At 46.1% G+C, this 17,679-nt stretch overlaps 1 protein-coding gene across 14 annotated transcripts in view; it reads right to left on the bottom strand.

Annotated features, from left to right (window-relative positions):
* The window catches only part of LOC137535751 (VPS10 domain-containing receptor SorCS1-like), a 1,470,659-nt gene that overhangs the window by 292,540 nt on the left and 1,160,440 nt on the right, over positions 1-17,679 (bottom strand). For all 14 annotated transcript variants that reach the window (XM_068257627.1, XM_068257625.1, XM_068257626.1 and 11 more), the window contains one exon: positions 1,935-2,053. In XM_068257627.1, the coding sequence (XP_068113728.1) occupies positions 1,935-2,053 (119 nt within the window). The remainder of the gene's footprint in view (positions 1-1,934; positions 2,054-17,679) is intronic.

Here is a 17,679-nt window from a genome sequence, read left to right as displayed (position 1 = left end):
ATATATATATATATGCACAGTATATAAGTTGGCGTCATAAGTAGGGATAAAGTTATTGCTGTTTAAACAGAGACATAGTTAAAACGTCAATCAAAACTGCTCCGGTACTTAACGAACAACAAGGTCTAGATGCGAGATGGTTGAACCCATTTCCAGGGAAAATATATATAGTGGTGGATAGTGAGAAAGGAAGGTAGAACTACTTTTGGATATTTGTTGTGGTAATCCCTGTCTGGCATCTGGCCAAGCAGGAAGTGACACTCACTTACTGCTGGCCAATCGATATTGTGCACGAAAGCGTACTGCTAAAATATGCGCAACTTGAAGAACTGCGGCAGTTTTTTTTAAATACACGTGCGTTGCCATAGACTTACGTGATTTCTGGTCTGATGGAGATTGTTGCAGGAGCCGCATGGTAAAGTAGGTATTATATGTCCACGCGTTAGACAGGGCACTTCTGGTGCAGCAAACCGTAACGTGGGTAGTATGAACTACCCCATAGACTTTCATTAGGCTGCGTTGGGATGCGGTAAATTCAAAGGGCCCTGCTTGAGTCAGGTAAAAACAGAGCTGGAAATTTGGGCGCCGCCATAGGCCTCCTCCTAAAAATGACTGTTTTTTTTTTTGTTTTTTTTTTAAGATATCCCACTGTTTTATTTTCTGTGTATCAGCTAAGAAATTTTAAAGTTATGTTGTCTCATATTTTGAGTATTACAGTGTCCCAGAAACAAGAATATAAGGAACTATTGACCTTATCTCTACCTTGCACTCAGAAGCTGTTCTCAGCAAAGATAGATTTTTATGGCTGTAATTCCTTATCAGTGCTGGTTAGGATATGGTCTGACTAGGTCCCAACTTGAGAGAAACTGTCACTTGCATACCTAAGTGTTAACTCTTTCAGGCAGAAAAATAGAAAAGGAACACAGCCAAGTTATTTGTATGCATAGCACTGTACATCTCTCATTATGTCACATGCCACCTTGGGTATCCTTTAAAGGGGTTCTGTGAGGGTTTGCTAAGAATAAAAACTGCCAATAACCTGGGGCTTCTATCAGCCCCCTGTAGCAGTAATGTCCCATGCCATCTTCTTCCGATCTGCTGTTCCCCGCCGCTGGCACCGGGCATTATTCGTGTGTCATAGCTGAACAATGCACTCTGCCGTTCGCGTCATCGGAAGCTTACTGCTCAGGCGCAGTACGAAGTTTTCTTGTTCTCCACCTGCGCAGTAAGCTTCTGATGATGTGGGCGGGAGTGAGCACAGTCGCGCAGCCGAGGTTGGACGGCGTGCTGTGCTAGACCGGGACCGCCAGCGGGGAACGGCTGATCGGAGGATGACGGCGTGGGACCTTACTGCTACAGGGGGCAGATAGAAACCCCAGGTAAGTGGCGGTTTTTATCCTTAACAAACCCCCACAGAACCCTGGCAGCAGAGGGAAGGCGTACTTCACAAATCATGCCTAGCCTGCACTGCTGCACTATCTGTAGAACTGCTATTAAGCACTTCTTAATATGTGGCAGTTTTGGGATGGAATTGCACTTTTCTCATCTGTAGTGCAGCTCTAGAAATCCATGCTAAACTGCCGCTATGTTGTAGAATTTAAGAAGTGTCTTATCATCCCCTGCTGGTTAGAACAGTTTAAGAAGAAAAAACTGTTGGTAATGCTTTGATAAATATGACGCACAGGAAGCAATATAACCCTCCAAAACGTTGCTAGCTCCTTTCCACACTACTCAATACTACAGGGTAAAAAATATCTGGGGTGGGTTTCTATCTGAAGCACTTTGCCAGCATCTTGCTGCTCTATGTTGTGTATTTGACCAATAAACTTTTCTCAGAATTTTGAATGGATTCAAAAGTGACAACATCAATAGGATAATATACAGTATCTTGAAAATATAATGGTCTAGAGGCCTACTTAAAGAGAAGCTGTTACCTGGACAAACACATATTCATCCTGGACGATGAGAGAGTTGGTATCAATGTATCCAGGAAACGGCTTTGCTCTCACGTTCTCCGAACAATTATTCATCTTGCAGACGATGTATTGCGCATCTGAAACAAACACATGATCATCAGACAAAACTCACTAAGAAAGGCTATAAAACCATATGCTGGAAGTACAGGCAAGACTGGATTTACCATAAGGCAAGGTAGGCACATGCCTGCAGGCGCCTGATGATGGAAAGGCTGCTCACGCTCCTCCCCTAGTGCCTCCCTCCCTCCCTATGCAGAAAACCAGATTCATTAGCACACCAGCCATTATTTCCAATGCAACGCACACTTTATTGTGCACTGTTTCACATTAAATTCCGACAATTGTTTCAGGGGCCACGCAAGGCCCCCCTTTCTCAAGGCATGTGTGGTACAATTTGAATACAAAAATTACACCTTATATAGCAACCATAAAATACCCCACTGCAGATTAAACGATTAGTGACATCATGATTGACAGATTCCCACCCACCAAACATGTAAACATCCCCACACTATTACAAACACTGGCCATCAGTCATATTTCACATAAATGTAAACTGTGCACACAGTGTACTGTACCTAAACTTGTGCCTGAATGGCCTGATGGGATGTGGTTAGCGGAGGTTACTCATCCAGCACTCGGCATTCCACTGACCAGATCTTCCTTCAGCCAGGGGCACCTCTAGCTATTTAATACTGAGGTTCCTCTAGCTACCTAATACTTGGGGCACCTCTAGCTACTTATTATTGAGGGTATTTCTGGCTACCTAATACTTGGGGCACCTCTAGCTACTTACTAAGGGTACTTCTGGCTAGATAATACTAAGGGACACCTGTAGCTACCTATGACGGGCAAGGGAAGTGAGGGAGAAGTGACAGCTCGGCCAGCCAGCACACTTGTGGTGTGGTTAGGCGGGGGTTTAAAAGCTCTTGGGGCCAAAGTCTAAGTCTAACCTTAATCACTCCCCCATGCCTAACCTTAAAAAGAAGCGGGATCTCAGAGGCACCGGCTGCTGAGTGAAGCATGCTCAGCTCGCAAATCTGGTTATGGCCGGGTGAGAGCCGGAACTCATTGGGGAGACACGGGTGCACCCTCAGCACTCTCTACTCAGCGGCTGGTGCCTCCCCAGCCTCTCCCTCAGCCCGGCCCTGTAACAGTAATGGTACCAGTCTATGTTGAGTTCTGCCAAACCCTTCTTTAAGCATAACATTTAGATATTCACTTAAAAGTGTCCACTGATAAAGTAGGACAGAAAAAATATCACAACGAATATAAAGTGTCTAAAGTGCAGAGAGTATGTCCAAAGCCAGGACTGCCAGTAAAACAAGCAGAAGTACTGCCAAAATTAAAGAAACAGAATCCAAGAGAAAAATCAAATGAACCCACCATAATTTAACAAACTAAGGCAGTGTAGGCTCGTGCCTACAGGCACCTGATTATGGAAAGGCGGCTCACTCCCCTCCCCAAGCGCCCCCCTCCATCCCTATGCACAGTCAGAGTTGGGAAAGTCACTGGACACCAGGCATTACTGTACATGGGGAGGGATGGGGGGAGACACTAGACACCAGTGTATGGGAGGAGGGAGAGTGGCCACTAGACGAAGCAGGTGCTTTTGGCGCCTGACCTGGACACCACTATAGCATTAGTGCTGTAGTGCGTGCCCTGCACAAGGGTAATTTGAGGTACCAGCTGGACCCCAAATTACTTCTCCCTCGGAGCAGCAGCAGGGTGAGCCATCATTCGGTTCATTCTGCGCCCAACCCACCAGTGCCATACATATAAGTACGCCCACTAGAAATCAGGGAACTGTATAAAGGAGGTACACAGCAGGGAGAGGTGGCAGCGCTTCCCGAGACAGGCTGCATCTAAATGACAAACAGCAGAGGTGTGCAGAGCCCAATATTAGGCAGGGGGCACAACTTGCATTCAAAACAGATGCACGACCATTAACATAATGGAGGGTGTTAGTTTAATGTTCCGTACTGGACCCTTCCACCACAATAAGGTCATCCTTCATGGAAGGAACCCCAAACTCTAATTAACAAATAAACAGTGTGAACGTGGGGGCAGCTGGCCATAAAATGCTTTAGACTTTTTCTTTTTTTTTTATAGACAACAGAAAAAAATTGTCAGTGCTCTAAAACCAGGCTGCATCTGAATGGACTACCAACAGAGGTGTGCAGAGCCCCATAGAGGGAAATACACACCTTGCATTCAAAATAAATGCTAAACTATGCACTGAATCCCTAAACTCATAAAAAAAATGCAAACCTGAAATGGCAAATAGGCGCAGCTAGCCCTAAAGTAAACTTACATGATTTATACAGCAGGGAGAGGTAGCAGCGCTTCCCAAGACAGGCTGCCCTGTTGTACGTGGGAGGGAGGGGGTCACCACAAGCCATTACTACATTTGTGTAAAGAAAAAAACCTGGTGTTTCAAATCCCAGCCAGGGCACTATCTGCAAGGAGTTTGTATGTTCTCCCCATGTTTGCGTGGGTTTCCTCCGGGCAATCCGGTTTCCTCACACATACCAAAAACATACAGATAAGTTAATTGGCTTCCCCCTAAATTGGCCCTAGACTAGGATACATACACTACACAATGCATACATAGACATGGGACTATGGTAGGGATTAGATTGTGAGACCGTCTCAGGGACAAGTAACAAGACAATATACAAGACAAGACAATGTAAAGTGCTGCAGAAGATGTCAGCGCTATGTATATGCTAAATAATAATAAACATTTGTGTATTTTTGGCTCTGCCACCCAGTTTTGTTTTGTTTTGTTTTTACTTTTTTGGGGGGGATAGTATGGAAAGGAAGTGTTAGAGACACATAACAGTAATACAAACACAAAAAAATGGTTCAATCATCTCTTACCCTGCTACCCAAATCTAAAATAGGTGTTGAGCTTTCAGCACACTAAAAAATGCACAAGAACTTTGTTACGTCAACAAAACAAAACAAAAAAACAAAAAGAAAAAAAGAAAGAAAGAAAGTGAGTCATAAAGGACTTTGTTTAAATAAACGCTCAAATAAACAGGTTCCTGTAAGGGCTAAACAGATAGCACTTGTCCCTTGCTCGATCTTGGGGTACAAACATGTAAGCTTATACAAGTTTATACAACGGATTGCGTCAGTGGCTGACGGCTCCACATTTTGGTGAGTTAGCGGTGATTGCCTGTGGGAGGCGGGAGATTTGTGCCTCCGGAGTCCATTCTGCAATGTTCCTCATCTGCAATCCGCTTTGGTGGCCGGGAATCCTAATGGCCTGATGAGATGCACAGGCGTTCGGGTTACAAAGCGTCAACTCTTTATTTCATTCTACGAATTTAAGCTTCATTAGTGTCAGTTAAGGTTCTCGCCGCTCCCACAGCGTCGCCATAGCGGCAGGCAGAATTTCACTTGCTTCACAAAGTTTAAAGTAACAAAATAAAAACAAAACTTTGCGCAGCTGAAAGTCATCCAGATATTTCGATTTATTTCTAAGTCCGTGCTGCGGCCGTGTCCCTTCCTTTTTAGATCCTCTCATCTGATTCTGAGAATACTGAAGACAATTTAAAGGACACCTGACGTGAGAAGAAGAGGGAGGCTGCCATATTTATTTCCTGTTAAACAATTTCAGTTGCCTGGCAGCCCTGCTGATCTATTTGGCTGCAGTAATGTCTGAACAACAGAAACAAGTATGCAGCTAATAATGTTAGAAACACCTGATCAGCTGCATGCTTGTTCAGGGTCTGTGGCTAAAGGTGAGAGGGCCCGTTTCCACTAGTGCCGCACGTGGCTGCGAGACGTGTGGCGGCACTTCCTGGTCTGCGGGAACGCTGATGAATTCCATAAGCTATGCCATGCGCAGTTATTGGATTCGCAGCCTCCCGCACGGAAACTGATTATATAGGAGAGAACAGAGGCGCCAAAAGCATAAAAGGGGTTTTAAAGGAGCTTAAAAGCCAAAAATTTGGTAATTAGAGGAGGCAGTGGTGGACTTACCTCCTCCAGCAGACACAACACGACTGTACATTCAGTCTATTTATTAATGAACTCCAGATAAAACAAAGCAACGCGTTTCACGGGTCAGCGCCCGCTTCCTCAGGCTGAGGTGCCGAGTGTTGTTTGTTTTGCTAGATGCTGTAACTCCTTTTTCTATTGCCTGAGGAAGCGGGCGCTGACCCGTGAAACGCGTTGCTTTGTTTTATCTGGAGTTCGTTAATAAATAGACTGAATGTACACTCGTGTTGTGTCTGCTTGGAGGAGGTGAAGTCCACCACTGCCTCCTCTAATTACCAAATTTTTGGCTTTTAACCTCCCTGGCGTGCTATTAAGATCGCCAGGGAGGCTGCGGGAGGGTCTTTTTTTAATAAAAAAAAAAACTATTTCATGCAGCCAACTGAAAGTTGGCTGCATGAAAGCCCACTAGAGGGCGCTCCAGATGCGTTCTTCTGATCGCCTCCGGCGACCAGAAGTAACACGAAAGGCCGCAATGAGCGGCCTTCCGTGTTTCGCTTACCTCGTCGCCATGGCGACGAGCGGAGTGACGTCATGGACGTCAGCCGACGTCCTGACGTCAGCCGCCTCCGATCCAGCCCTTTGCGCTGGCCGGAACTTTTTGTTTCGGCTACGCTGGGCTCAGGTGGCTGGGGGGACCCTCTTTCGCCGCTGCATGCGGCGGATCGCCGCGCTGCAGCGGCGAGCAGGTAGCACACGCGCAGTGTTCTCCCCAGGAATTTTTTCCAGCCGGGTGGCATGAAAAAGTAGCCGGGTGGGGTGTGACAGGGGAATGCCAGACCAGTGCAACTCTGCTTACAGCATAGGTGGAGGAGGAGACAAGCCGATGTACCTGCTAGGTACACACAATGCAATTTTCTGACAGATTTACTGTCAGATCGATTATTTGCAACATGTTAAATCTGATTTTCAATCGATTTTCCGTTCACTTCTATGAGAAACAGAGCAGAAATTTGATCAGAAATCAGATTGGACGTGTTGGAAATAGTCGATCTGATGGTAAATCTGTCAGAAAATTGCATCATGTGTACCAGGCATTAGGGAGAAATTGTTTCAGATGATGGTGCTCAGGTTCCCCCAGCAACATGATTGACGGTAAAGATTAGATTGTAAGATCTTCTGAGTACAGTTAGTAACATTACGGTAGGGTTTAGATTGCAAACTCCTCTGTGGATAGTTAGTGACATCACAGCAGGTATTAGATTGTAAGGTCCTCTATGGATAGTTAGTGACATCACAGCAGGGATTAGATTGTAAGCTTCTCTGTTTGTAGTTAGTGACATAATGGCTGGGATCAGATTGTAAACTCCTCTGTGGATAGTTATGCCTGGTACACACCATGCAATGTTCTGGCAGATTTACTGCCAGATCAATTATTTCCAACATGCCCAATTTTCCCTAGGATTGAATGAAAAATCGATTGGAAATCAGATAGAACATGCTGGAAATAATCGATCTGGCAGTAAATCTGGCAGAAAATCTCATTGTGTGTACCAACCATTAGGGACACAACGGCAGCGATTAGATTGTAAAATAGTTTGTGGATAGTTAGTGTCATCACAGCAGGGATTAGATGGTAGGATCCTCTGTGGATAGTTAGTGACAGAACATCAGGGACTAGATGGTAAGATCGTTCCTGGAGAGTAAGTGGCATAAAGGCATGAATTATTAGATTGTAAGCTCTTCTGTGGATAGTCAGTTACCTGATGGCAGGGGTAATTCAATTATCATAAATGATCATAGATATTGATCCAAAATAGGCAGCAAAAAGCTGGATTAATAGAAAAAAACACACAGGTGACAGCCACCACGTATGTTATCTCAGATGATCACCTGCACACTGCTATCAGGCTATGTAACAAAGCCTTGTGATAGGACAAGCAGAGTCCCCTCGGTATGCAGCTGGCCAGTGTCCTGTCTGGGAGACTCCGAGATCTGCAATCCACACACACCGGGTCATCTTGAGGAGTGAGTAGGGGGAAGGGGGTGTGAATCCACAATGCCAGCGCAGCCACTCAGTAAGTGAAAAGAAATTCCTAACATTCCAGCCAGGCAGACTTCACATTAAGCTAACCTGTATTTGTAGCTGCTTCTCTCTGCCTGGCTGTTCCGTGCGCGGTGCCCCGGCTCCCTCCTTGATCTATCATTTGCCGCCAGCTGCCTCCACGTGTGTCACAGCACTGCATAAGCCACTCCCCAAGCCATGCTAAGAGCGCAGCGATTGGCTGAGCTGTTACACAGGCCTGTTTTCAACGTAAGGAAGCATGGCAGCTCTAAAAGTTTCACCGGAGCCTAGAGAAAGAATGCCAGACAGAATCCGTGATAAGCGAGCCCCTCCAGCCTGCCCGCGGCCACACCCACTGCTGCCTATCTGCATAGTTATGCAGGCTACAGACAGAGGTAGAGATGAGGGCAGCCAGAGGACTGACTAGGAGGGCAGAAGGCGTGCGTGCAGACTGCAGCTGTCGGCATGATGTACTGTAGCGCGGTCGGACGCTTCTGCTTTGGCTGTTTTTTTTCCTAGCTAGGTGGGCCAATGACAACAGGCGGGCGGGGTTTAAAAACAGCCGGGCGGCCCGCCCCCCTGATTGGCCCTGGGGAGAACACTGACGCGGCTGGCAAAGTGCCGGCTGCGTGTGCTGCTTTTTATTTGAGCCAAATCGGCCCAGCAGGGCCTGAGCGGCAGGCTCCGGCGGTACTGGACGAGCTGAGCTCGTCCAGACCGCCCAGCAGGTTAAGCTCCTTTAAAACCCCTTTTATCCTTTTGGCGCCTCTGTTCTCTCCTATATAATATTGTATCCACCCTGGGTGGAGGGTTGCGACCCTTTTCTACTATCTACAGAGAGCGACTTCTTATTCCTGAGTGGGGTCAGGATAATCTCCCCACCTGCCTTTACAGTGGTTGCCTATTGGTGACCCATGCTTGTGAGTATAACAACTATTACTCTTTGTCATTATCCCCTTTGTCAATACATACTACACTATTGGGGCTCTTGGTGTTCCTCTGTTTATCTTGTTTGCACGGAAACTGATGGCAATGTCAGCCGAATCGCTAAGGTAAGCGATTCGGACGGCGGCATCATTATTTCCTATGGCAGAGTTTCCCCACGCGATTTGCCTGCGGGGAAACTCTGCGGATTCGGCACAGTTCCCATGCTATTGGAAACGGGCCCTTAGAGGCAGAGGATCAACAGGAAAGCCAGGCAACTGGTATAGCTTAAAAGGAAGCCTGTAGAAACAACTTATCACCTTCCAGGATCCATGTGACGATTACTTGCCGCTGGGCTCCTCTGTCAGCAGCGCCTATTACTCTCCCTAACTAGTAAGAGTAATAGGCGACGCAGACAAAGAAGCTCAGCAGCAAGTGATCGCGAGGAGGTGAGTTGTTTCTACAGCTTCCCACTGCGCTTACTCTGTAGTGGAGTGGGGAGCACAAGGGAAGGGGAGGAGAGAAGTCGGGCCACCCTCTCTGCCGCCGAGTCCCAGTGTGGCCGCAGCTCCTCCTTCATCACCTATGCTGGGGGCACCTATGCCTGACTACTTATACTGGGGCACCTATGCCTGCTAAGCCATACTGGGAGCACTTATGCCTGGTTATCTATATTGGGGGCACCTATGCCTAGCTAACCTATACTGGGGACACCTAAGCCTGGCTAACCTATACTGGGGACACCTATGCCTGGCTACCTATACTGGGGGCACCTATGCCTAGCTAACCTATACTAGAAGCACCAATGTCTGGTTATCTATACTGGGGGCACCTATGCCTAGCTAACCTATACTGGGGACACCTATGCCTGGCTACCTATACTGGGGGCACCTATGCCTAACTAACCTATACCGGAAGCACCAATGTCTGGTTATCTATACTGGGGGCACCTATGCCTAGCTAACCTATACTGGGGACACCTATGCCTGGCTACTTATACTGGGGACACCTATGCCTGGCTACTTATACTGGGGGCACCTATGCCTGGCTACTTATACTTAGGGAACCTATGTCTGGCTAACCTATACTGGAGGCACCTATGCCTGGCTAACATATACTGGGGGCACCTATACCTGGCTACCTATACTGGTGGCACATATGCCTGGCTACCTATACTGGGGGCACCTATGCCTGGTTATCTATATTGGGGCACCTATGCCTGGCTAACCTATACTGGGGGCACCTATGCCTGGCTAACCTATACTGGAGACACCTACGCCTGGCTACCTATAATGGGAACACCTATGCATGGCTTCCTATACTGGGGGCACTTATGCTTGCCAAAAATAACTGGAGCACCTATGCCTGGCTACCTATACAGGGGGCACCTATGCCTGCCTACCTATTCTGGAGGCACATATGCTTGGCTATCTATACTGGGGGCCACCTATGCTTGGCTACCTATACTTGAGGAACCAATATTTGGATACCTATAGTGGGGGCACATAAACCTTGCTACTTATACTAAGGGGCTAAATAGCATGTGCAAGTCCACAGTGGGCAATTTTTATACCGTCGCCCTGGGTTCAATTTAGCCTAGAAACTGCTCTGATAGCAGCCACCATATCCATCTCGCTTCAGCTGTCCTTTAAGCATTAGTCAGTGCACTATATATTTCAGGAAAATTGCACAGCATCATATCTGATACATGTTTTAGCTTTATATCCTCTCCAGTTGCCTGGTGTTGCTTTACAATCTCCGGCATGGAGGTCATATGCTCCAGCATAAGGTTTCCTGTGCCTGGTCTTATTAGATATGGTTTCCATAGCAGACATAGCTTGTGGCTCAGGCTGGATCTTTTAGCAAGGCTTCCCTCATGCCTCTAGTAACGTTCTCAGCTGAGCATCTTGCACTAGCCTACTTGTTGCTGCTGCTCGTCTGTTTTTCATGTCCCATTCCTCCTGATTAATGCGTGGTCTATCATCAGTAATGACTTCCCACAGTTCATCTCTAGAGATCTGCATTTCAACGTTAAACTTCCACAGTTGATAATTCTAATGATTCCATTTAGCTGCTTCTAATTTACATTCTAAGCTTCCAGCCACCCAGGCCTGCCTCACTTCTTCGGCTGCACAGAGCTATGTTATTACTTGCATTCTGCAGACCACAGAGCCTCTCGACATTACAGTTAAATCGGGTTGTTCGATGAGGTGGTGGACTGCATGAAGGCCCATAACCTGCAGTCAGCTGTAGTCTTCATGATTGTCCCACAGGGAGCCACTCACACACAGGTAACCACTCACCACCGAGATCTTGTAGGAAAGACGAAGATTATACTTGTCTTTCAGGCTGGTTTTACACCTATTTTTTGCATTGCAGAGTGATGCAATGTCCCTGCCACATCCCACCACAGCGCAAAAACTGACCCTGCGTCAGAGAGTGCACTGACAGGGTCATTTGCATAGCACCGCCCCCCAGTGACGTACTCCATGCTGGACAGGAAGTAAGTCATAGCTCCCAACTGTCCCTTTTTCGGTGGGACAGTCCTTCTTTGGGAGCCGTGTCCCTCTTTCCTCCTCATTTGTCCCTTTTTCTGGACTTTGTTCCTCTTTCTATGTAAAAATATATATATATATATATATATATATATATATATATATATATATATATATATATATCTACTAAAATATGTGTTTGATTGACTCTAAACTTTATTCCCATCCTTCAAATTGATATATCACTCATTTTAAAATCTTAAAGAGAACCCGAGGTGGGTTTGAAGAATATTATCTGCATACAGAGGATGGATCTGCCTATACAGCCCAGCCTCTGTTGCTATACCAAACCCCCCTAAGGTCCCCCTGCACTCTGCAATCCCTCATAAATCACAGCCACGCTGCTGACAAACAGCTTGTCAGAGCTGGCTATGTTTATCACTATAGTGTCAGTCTGCTGCTCTCCCCGCCTTCTGCAGAACTCTGGTCCCCGCCTGCAACCCTTCCCTCCCTGCTGATTGGAGGGAAGGGACAGGGGCAGGGACCGGAGCTATGCAGGAGGCGGGGGAGCAGCTGAGACTGACACTACAGATGTAAACACAGCCTCACAGCACGGCTGTGATTTATGAGGGATTGCAGAGTGCAGGGGGACCTTAGTGGGGTTTGGGATAGCAACAGAGGCTGGGCTGTATAGGCAGATCCAGCCTCTGTATGTAGATAACATTCTTTAAACACACCTCGGGTTCTCTTTAATATGAAGGAAAATGAACCAGGATAGAAAGGACCAGTGTGGTTTGAATTATAAAACAACATATTTTTCTTATGAAATCTTTATGGTATGTGTGCCTAGGGGTGTGATGAGGGTGTGATCAGGGGTGTGGCAGGGGTGTGGCTTAAGTGTCCCTCTTTCTTATCTCAAAAAGTTGGGAGGTATGAGTAAGTCACTGTGATTCTGTGAGAAAACGCGGAAAAGCCGCCGTGAGTACTCAGAGTAAGGCGGCTGATTCCGCGTTCAACATGGCAGCTGGCGCACATGGGCCTGCATCCACTAGCCTGACGGAGCGCGGAGAAACCGCCGCATGCCCAGTGAACAAGGCGGCGGATTCCGCGTCCGACGCGGCGGTTTGCACGCATGGGCTTACCACTAGCAGTATGGCTGAACGCGGGGAAACCGCCGCATGCTCTGACAGTGGTGTGGCTGGCCCCGCGTTCAAACCTACAGATGCATTACAACACATGTCTGGTGTGGCTGGGACTGATAGTCCACACAGGTTCAGAAGGACGCACACACGCGCGTTGAGAGGCAGAGCCTTTATGGCAGTCAGAAGGGTGTCAGCTGATCCAGCCGATCAGCTGAAAATTCTATCAGTTTTCATTGGTCCAGCACTTAGAGGAGGCGCTGGAGAGCGCGTGGGTATATATACTGGGTGCTGGTCATTTCTCTGGGGTCTGGCGTTGCGATCACTACGTGGTAGCACTCAGACCTTGTCAGTATCTGTGATATTATCTGTGTTATTATCTAGACCAGTTCCTAGGTGTTGATGATCAAGGACCTCACACCTCAGTCTAGGGAAAACTGTATATTATCTGTGTTATTATTTAGACCAGTTCCTAGGTGCTGATGACCAGGGACCTCACACCTCAGTCTAGGAATTAGCTTTACCATCTAGTTATACTCAGACCAGTTCCAGGGTGTTGATGATCAAGGAGCTCACACCCAAGACTAGGCATTGTTGATTATTTGTTATGACCTTCTGCTTTCCTGACTACTCTTCTGATCTCTGATTAGGTACTTCGCTATATCTGATACTCTGTTGCCGAACTCTGCTTGTCTTAGGATTCCGCATCTGTCTCTTGTCTCTGTCCCTGATCTGTCTGTCTGTTGCCGACACGGCTTGCCCGACCTCGAGAGTTATCTCCTCATTCAAGAGATAGCTCACAGACTTGTGGGTGACACCCTTCCTTGGTGTCACTCACACTCTGTCCTTCCAACTCCTAGCCTGACCCCTCCCTCGGGAGAGTCTCAGGCTTGCGGAAGGAACGTGTTATTGTGCAGTACTCCTTACTGCGGTGCACCTGCTCCTCAGGTGCAGTCCTCAAAGTATTTCTGTTGCACCAAACACTCTCATCACTCAGGTGTCCAGAGGTTAGAGATATATCTGATTATCGGTGATACTGCAGATCATCAATAATACGGTATATATCTGTATTCTCGGTGATACTGCAGATCACCGGTAATCAGACCCTCTCTGTGTTACACCGATCATTACAGATTCCCATCAGTCTGCCCATGTGTGCCTCACATTGCTTCGTCGTTTACTCTATGTGCGTCTCCCATAGACTTACATTACCCCAATCGCCGTGCATTGAGCATGGTGCTTGCGGTGACTCGCTGTTGCCCTTGCACTGGATTGGATATTTCCACTGCAACGGACCGCATTTCGTGTGAAAGTCTCCATAGACTTTCAATGCTTTTTCTGACCCTTGCAGCAAAGTACTCACTGAGCACCACTATAGCCGAAATTCCTATTACGGCCTATGGCGGTGCCGGCTGGGCCCAAAATCTCCAGTTAGGAGACAGGTTTTAAATTTTACATTGTGCTGCTAGGCTGGTCTTTTGACTTAAAGGACCACTATCATGAAAAAATGTAAAAATGTAAAATACAGGTTAACATATACAAATAAGAAGTTTGTTTCTTCCATAGTAAAATGAGCCATAACTTACTTTTCTCTCAGTATAAAATTGACAGAGCTGACAGGTTTTTGACTAGCCCATTCTCAGTATTTCACTAATTCTGAGCAACAGCCATTCACTAAGTGCTTTTGAAAATAAAAAACCCTGAGAATCCCTTATTAGGAGATGTCCTAGTCCAAAACCTGTCAGTTCCGTCAGATTTCTGCTACCTACTGCAAGTGACAGGAACATAGGAGAAAAGTAATTTATAGCACATTTTACTCTGGGGAAATTTTACCTTTTATTTACATGTTAATGTACAGTATTTAAAATTGTACAATTTTTTGCTATAGTGGTCCTTTAATATCAGATGATTGTGACCAATTCCAGGCTATTTTGCAGCCTTTAGAGCTCGTTCACATTGTAGGCTTTTCCGTTTTTTTTTTCTTTACACGCGGGCGATTTTTAATATCGCCCACCAAACGCTTGTGCAATGAATCTCTATGAGAAGGTTCCTATCAGCGCGGGTCGTGCGCTGTCCGTTCAGTAAAGCGGTGCGTGGACCATTTTTGAGGCGATTCCGCCTCAATGGAATGTATAGGAGAAGCGCAAAACGCTCACAAAATCGCTTGGAGCAGCGATTGCGTTTTGAAGAATAAATACATCACATTCATTCTTTTCCGGGTCAAAGAGTTCACTTCCTGACTTGCGTCAGGGAGTGAATTACAAAACCGCTTGGAAAAAATGCTTAGAAAACCGCTAAGCACAAAAAATAATCGCCCACCCAAGCGCCGGGAATCGGGGGAAAAAAAGACGCCTCAAAAACAGCCCAACGCGGACGAACATGCAAACAGAACGCAATGTGAACAAGGCTTTATTGCTGGTGAACCCGAGCAGCGCAGGCGTGAATACTGTTATAGTGCCCACACATCTAATCTAACCATTTTTTTGTCTCGATACCAAATCAGTTTCTCTAATTTTATCAAAATAAAATCGGTGCCACAACAAGCTTGCCCAATCCTTGATTCGGTTGAATTTATCGATTGAGCATACTGGAAAATCTCAGTCCAACATGATTGATTGGATACATAGCAGTAACAGCCTTCGATATGCGATGGACCCCTGGCCACTGCCGCCCCCCCCCCCCCCCCCCCCCCAAACGTATAGGCAGGCCACAGATCTATCTCTAATCAGATCATATCAGAGAGAGATTTATCTCATGGACAATCTGCCTATACATTGGTAGATATATGGGCGCCTTCAAGTAAACTTGAACCGAGTACAATTATTTAATATAAATATATGATTTACCTGCAAATATATATTTCATACTCACCTCACCGTCTTTTCCTCTCAGAAGCTCACCATTTTTTTTTACAACAATTCCTTCTATTTCTGGGAAGATTTTGTCAGAACTGAAATATACCAGTTGCTGTCAGTTATAACTGAAAGAACAACTGAGGTGCAAGGTAATGTCCTTGTTTCCCTATGGCTTAAGTGGGCGATATTACAGTTTAACAGTGTGCTGACCCAGAAGCTGTGGGGTAACCACCATTTTCAAAATGGAGGGCGGAGAATTCCATCGATCACAGTGGACAAAAAGGAAGCAGGAGAGCAGAAAGAGATTGATGAGTAAACTACACGGGAGGCAAGTATGATGTGTGTATGTTTATTTTGACTTTTAATTTTCAGTTTGGGTTTGCTTTCTTCAGGCAGCTAATTGAGCCAACCATTACCTACCCAAAAGATGGTGTAACTGTCCATTGATAATTCTGCACAAGACGATCTGACCTTGTGGTGGCCACACAGCAAGAGAAGCCAATATGGGCAGCAAATTACTCCCAAGCAGAATTCCCCGTCGGGTGTCTCACCCCCCCTATTCTGAGCCGCAATCTGAATACAAAAACTCTTAATTGAATGGCGATGCAGAGCGGGAATTAAGCTGTATAATGCGGTTGCAGGAAATCCTCCTCTCTCTCTCGGAGAACGCAGACGCTTTTCAGGGAGATGTTTAAAAGGATCATTCGAGTCATTTCAAACGCTGCGATTAGCATGACAACGAGAAGAGCTCATTTGCATGGGAACTTTTCTATGGCCTGAGTTCCATTACAGAAAAGACTCATTTTAGTGGCGTTCTCCGGTGGGGAAACAGACGCCACGGTCCAGAGGGGGGAGAGAGAGAAAAAGACATCCCGATAAAACGTGGCGGTGGGAATACTGGAGAAATGTTTACCCATCTCTCAACGAGACGAGAGAGGAATTCAAGCGATTACACTCTTGTTTTCAAACAATACTTAAAGAGGAACTGCAGTGAAAATAACATAATGAATACAATTGCTTGTTGTTTACAATATTCATTTATAGATTACTTAGTCAGTGATTGTATAATCTTTCATCACCCTGATTTACATTCTGAAATGTATCATTGGTGGTGACATCTTTAGTCCTGTCAGGTGATCTTTGCAGAATGTTGTTACTGAGCATTCTATGCACAGGGGAAGTGTTGCTTGCTTGGCAGTTGGAAAAGCCGATATTTCCCACAATGCAACAAGGTTCACTGACAGCAAACTGCCAGGACCTTGGCCATGACATCACACTGTGGGAGGGGTTTCAGCCACACAGACTGACTATTTAAGAGAAGGTAAATATTTCTCATGGGGAAGGGGGGTTATCAGCTACTGATTGGGATAAAGTTCAATCCTTGTTTAAAGTTCCTCTTTAACTTGCTGTCATGAATGTCACATGTGGGTGCAATTAATTTGAATCTTTAACATGAGAGTCATCTAACAGCCAATGTTTTATCAGCCTGTGCCTGCTTTTCATCCTGTTTAAAATGACTGATTTACTTGTGTTTACTCTGTGTCTCCCTCGACCTCTCTCTGAACCTCTCCATATGGTTCATAGGGAAAACTATTTTGCATGGCTGTCAGCAGTTACTGAGATGGGAGTGAATATTTAGTTCTGCTATGTACGCAGAGCCTGCATCCTCATGAATGTGAGCATCCCTTCTGCCTCTGGAATTAGGGAAGCATTGCAGTCCTGACAGGACTAAAGGTTACTATTAACGATACAATCCCACGGCCAATCAATCGCAAACAATCGGATTGATGGAACTGATCGATTCAATTAATCTGATCAAATTAGTAAGCAGGGTTTTGGCCCTTATTGAGCACAACCGATCATTTCCGATTGATTACCGTGGCGATCAGAAACAACGCGCCGTGGGATTGTATAGAGAATGACCACCTTTAGTCCTGTCAGGTGTATGTTAGAATGTTGGTTTACTGGGAGTTCTGAAGTGCAAAATCTACATGGTCTACCAGAATGCTCTAAGAGAAGAAATTCCGCATAACTAAACAGCTTAGGCTAAGCATTACTGGGAGGGCGGGGCTACATGCCAATATACAGCAATGTATAGATATAGGAAGTGTCTGATGCTAAAACCTGGAAAATTAACATAAAGGTGGGTATCCAGAATAATTTACTGCATTCAACTTTATGTCACTACGGTGCCTCTTTAACTGCTTCCAGTTCGCCTAACGCATGACGGCAGAGGGACAGCGGCTCTCTCAGGTCTCAGCGAAGCCATATGGCATC

Source organism: Hyperolius riggenbachi, chromosome 10 (genome assembly GCF_040937935.1).
Source record: "Hyperolius riggenbachi isolate aHypRig1 chromosome 10, aHypRig1.pri, whole genome shotgun sequence".
Lineage (NCBI taxonomy): Eukaryota > Metazoa > Chordata > Amphibia > Anura > Hyperoliidae > Hyperolius > Hyperolius riggenbachi.
Note: the sequence above shows the minus strand (reverse complement) of the source record. Positions and strands in the feature narration are given on the sequence as shown.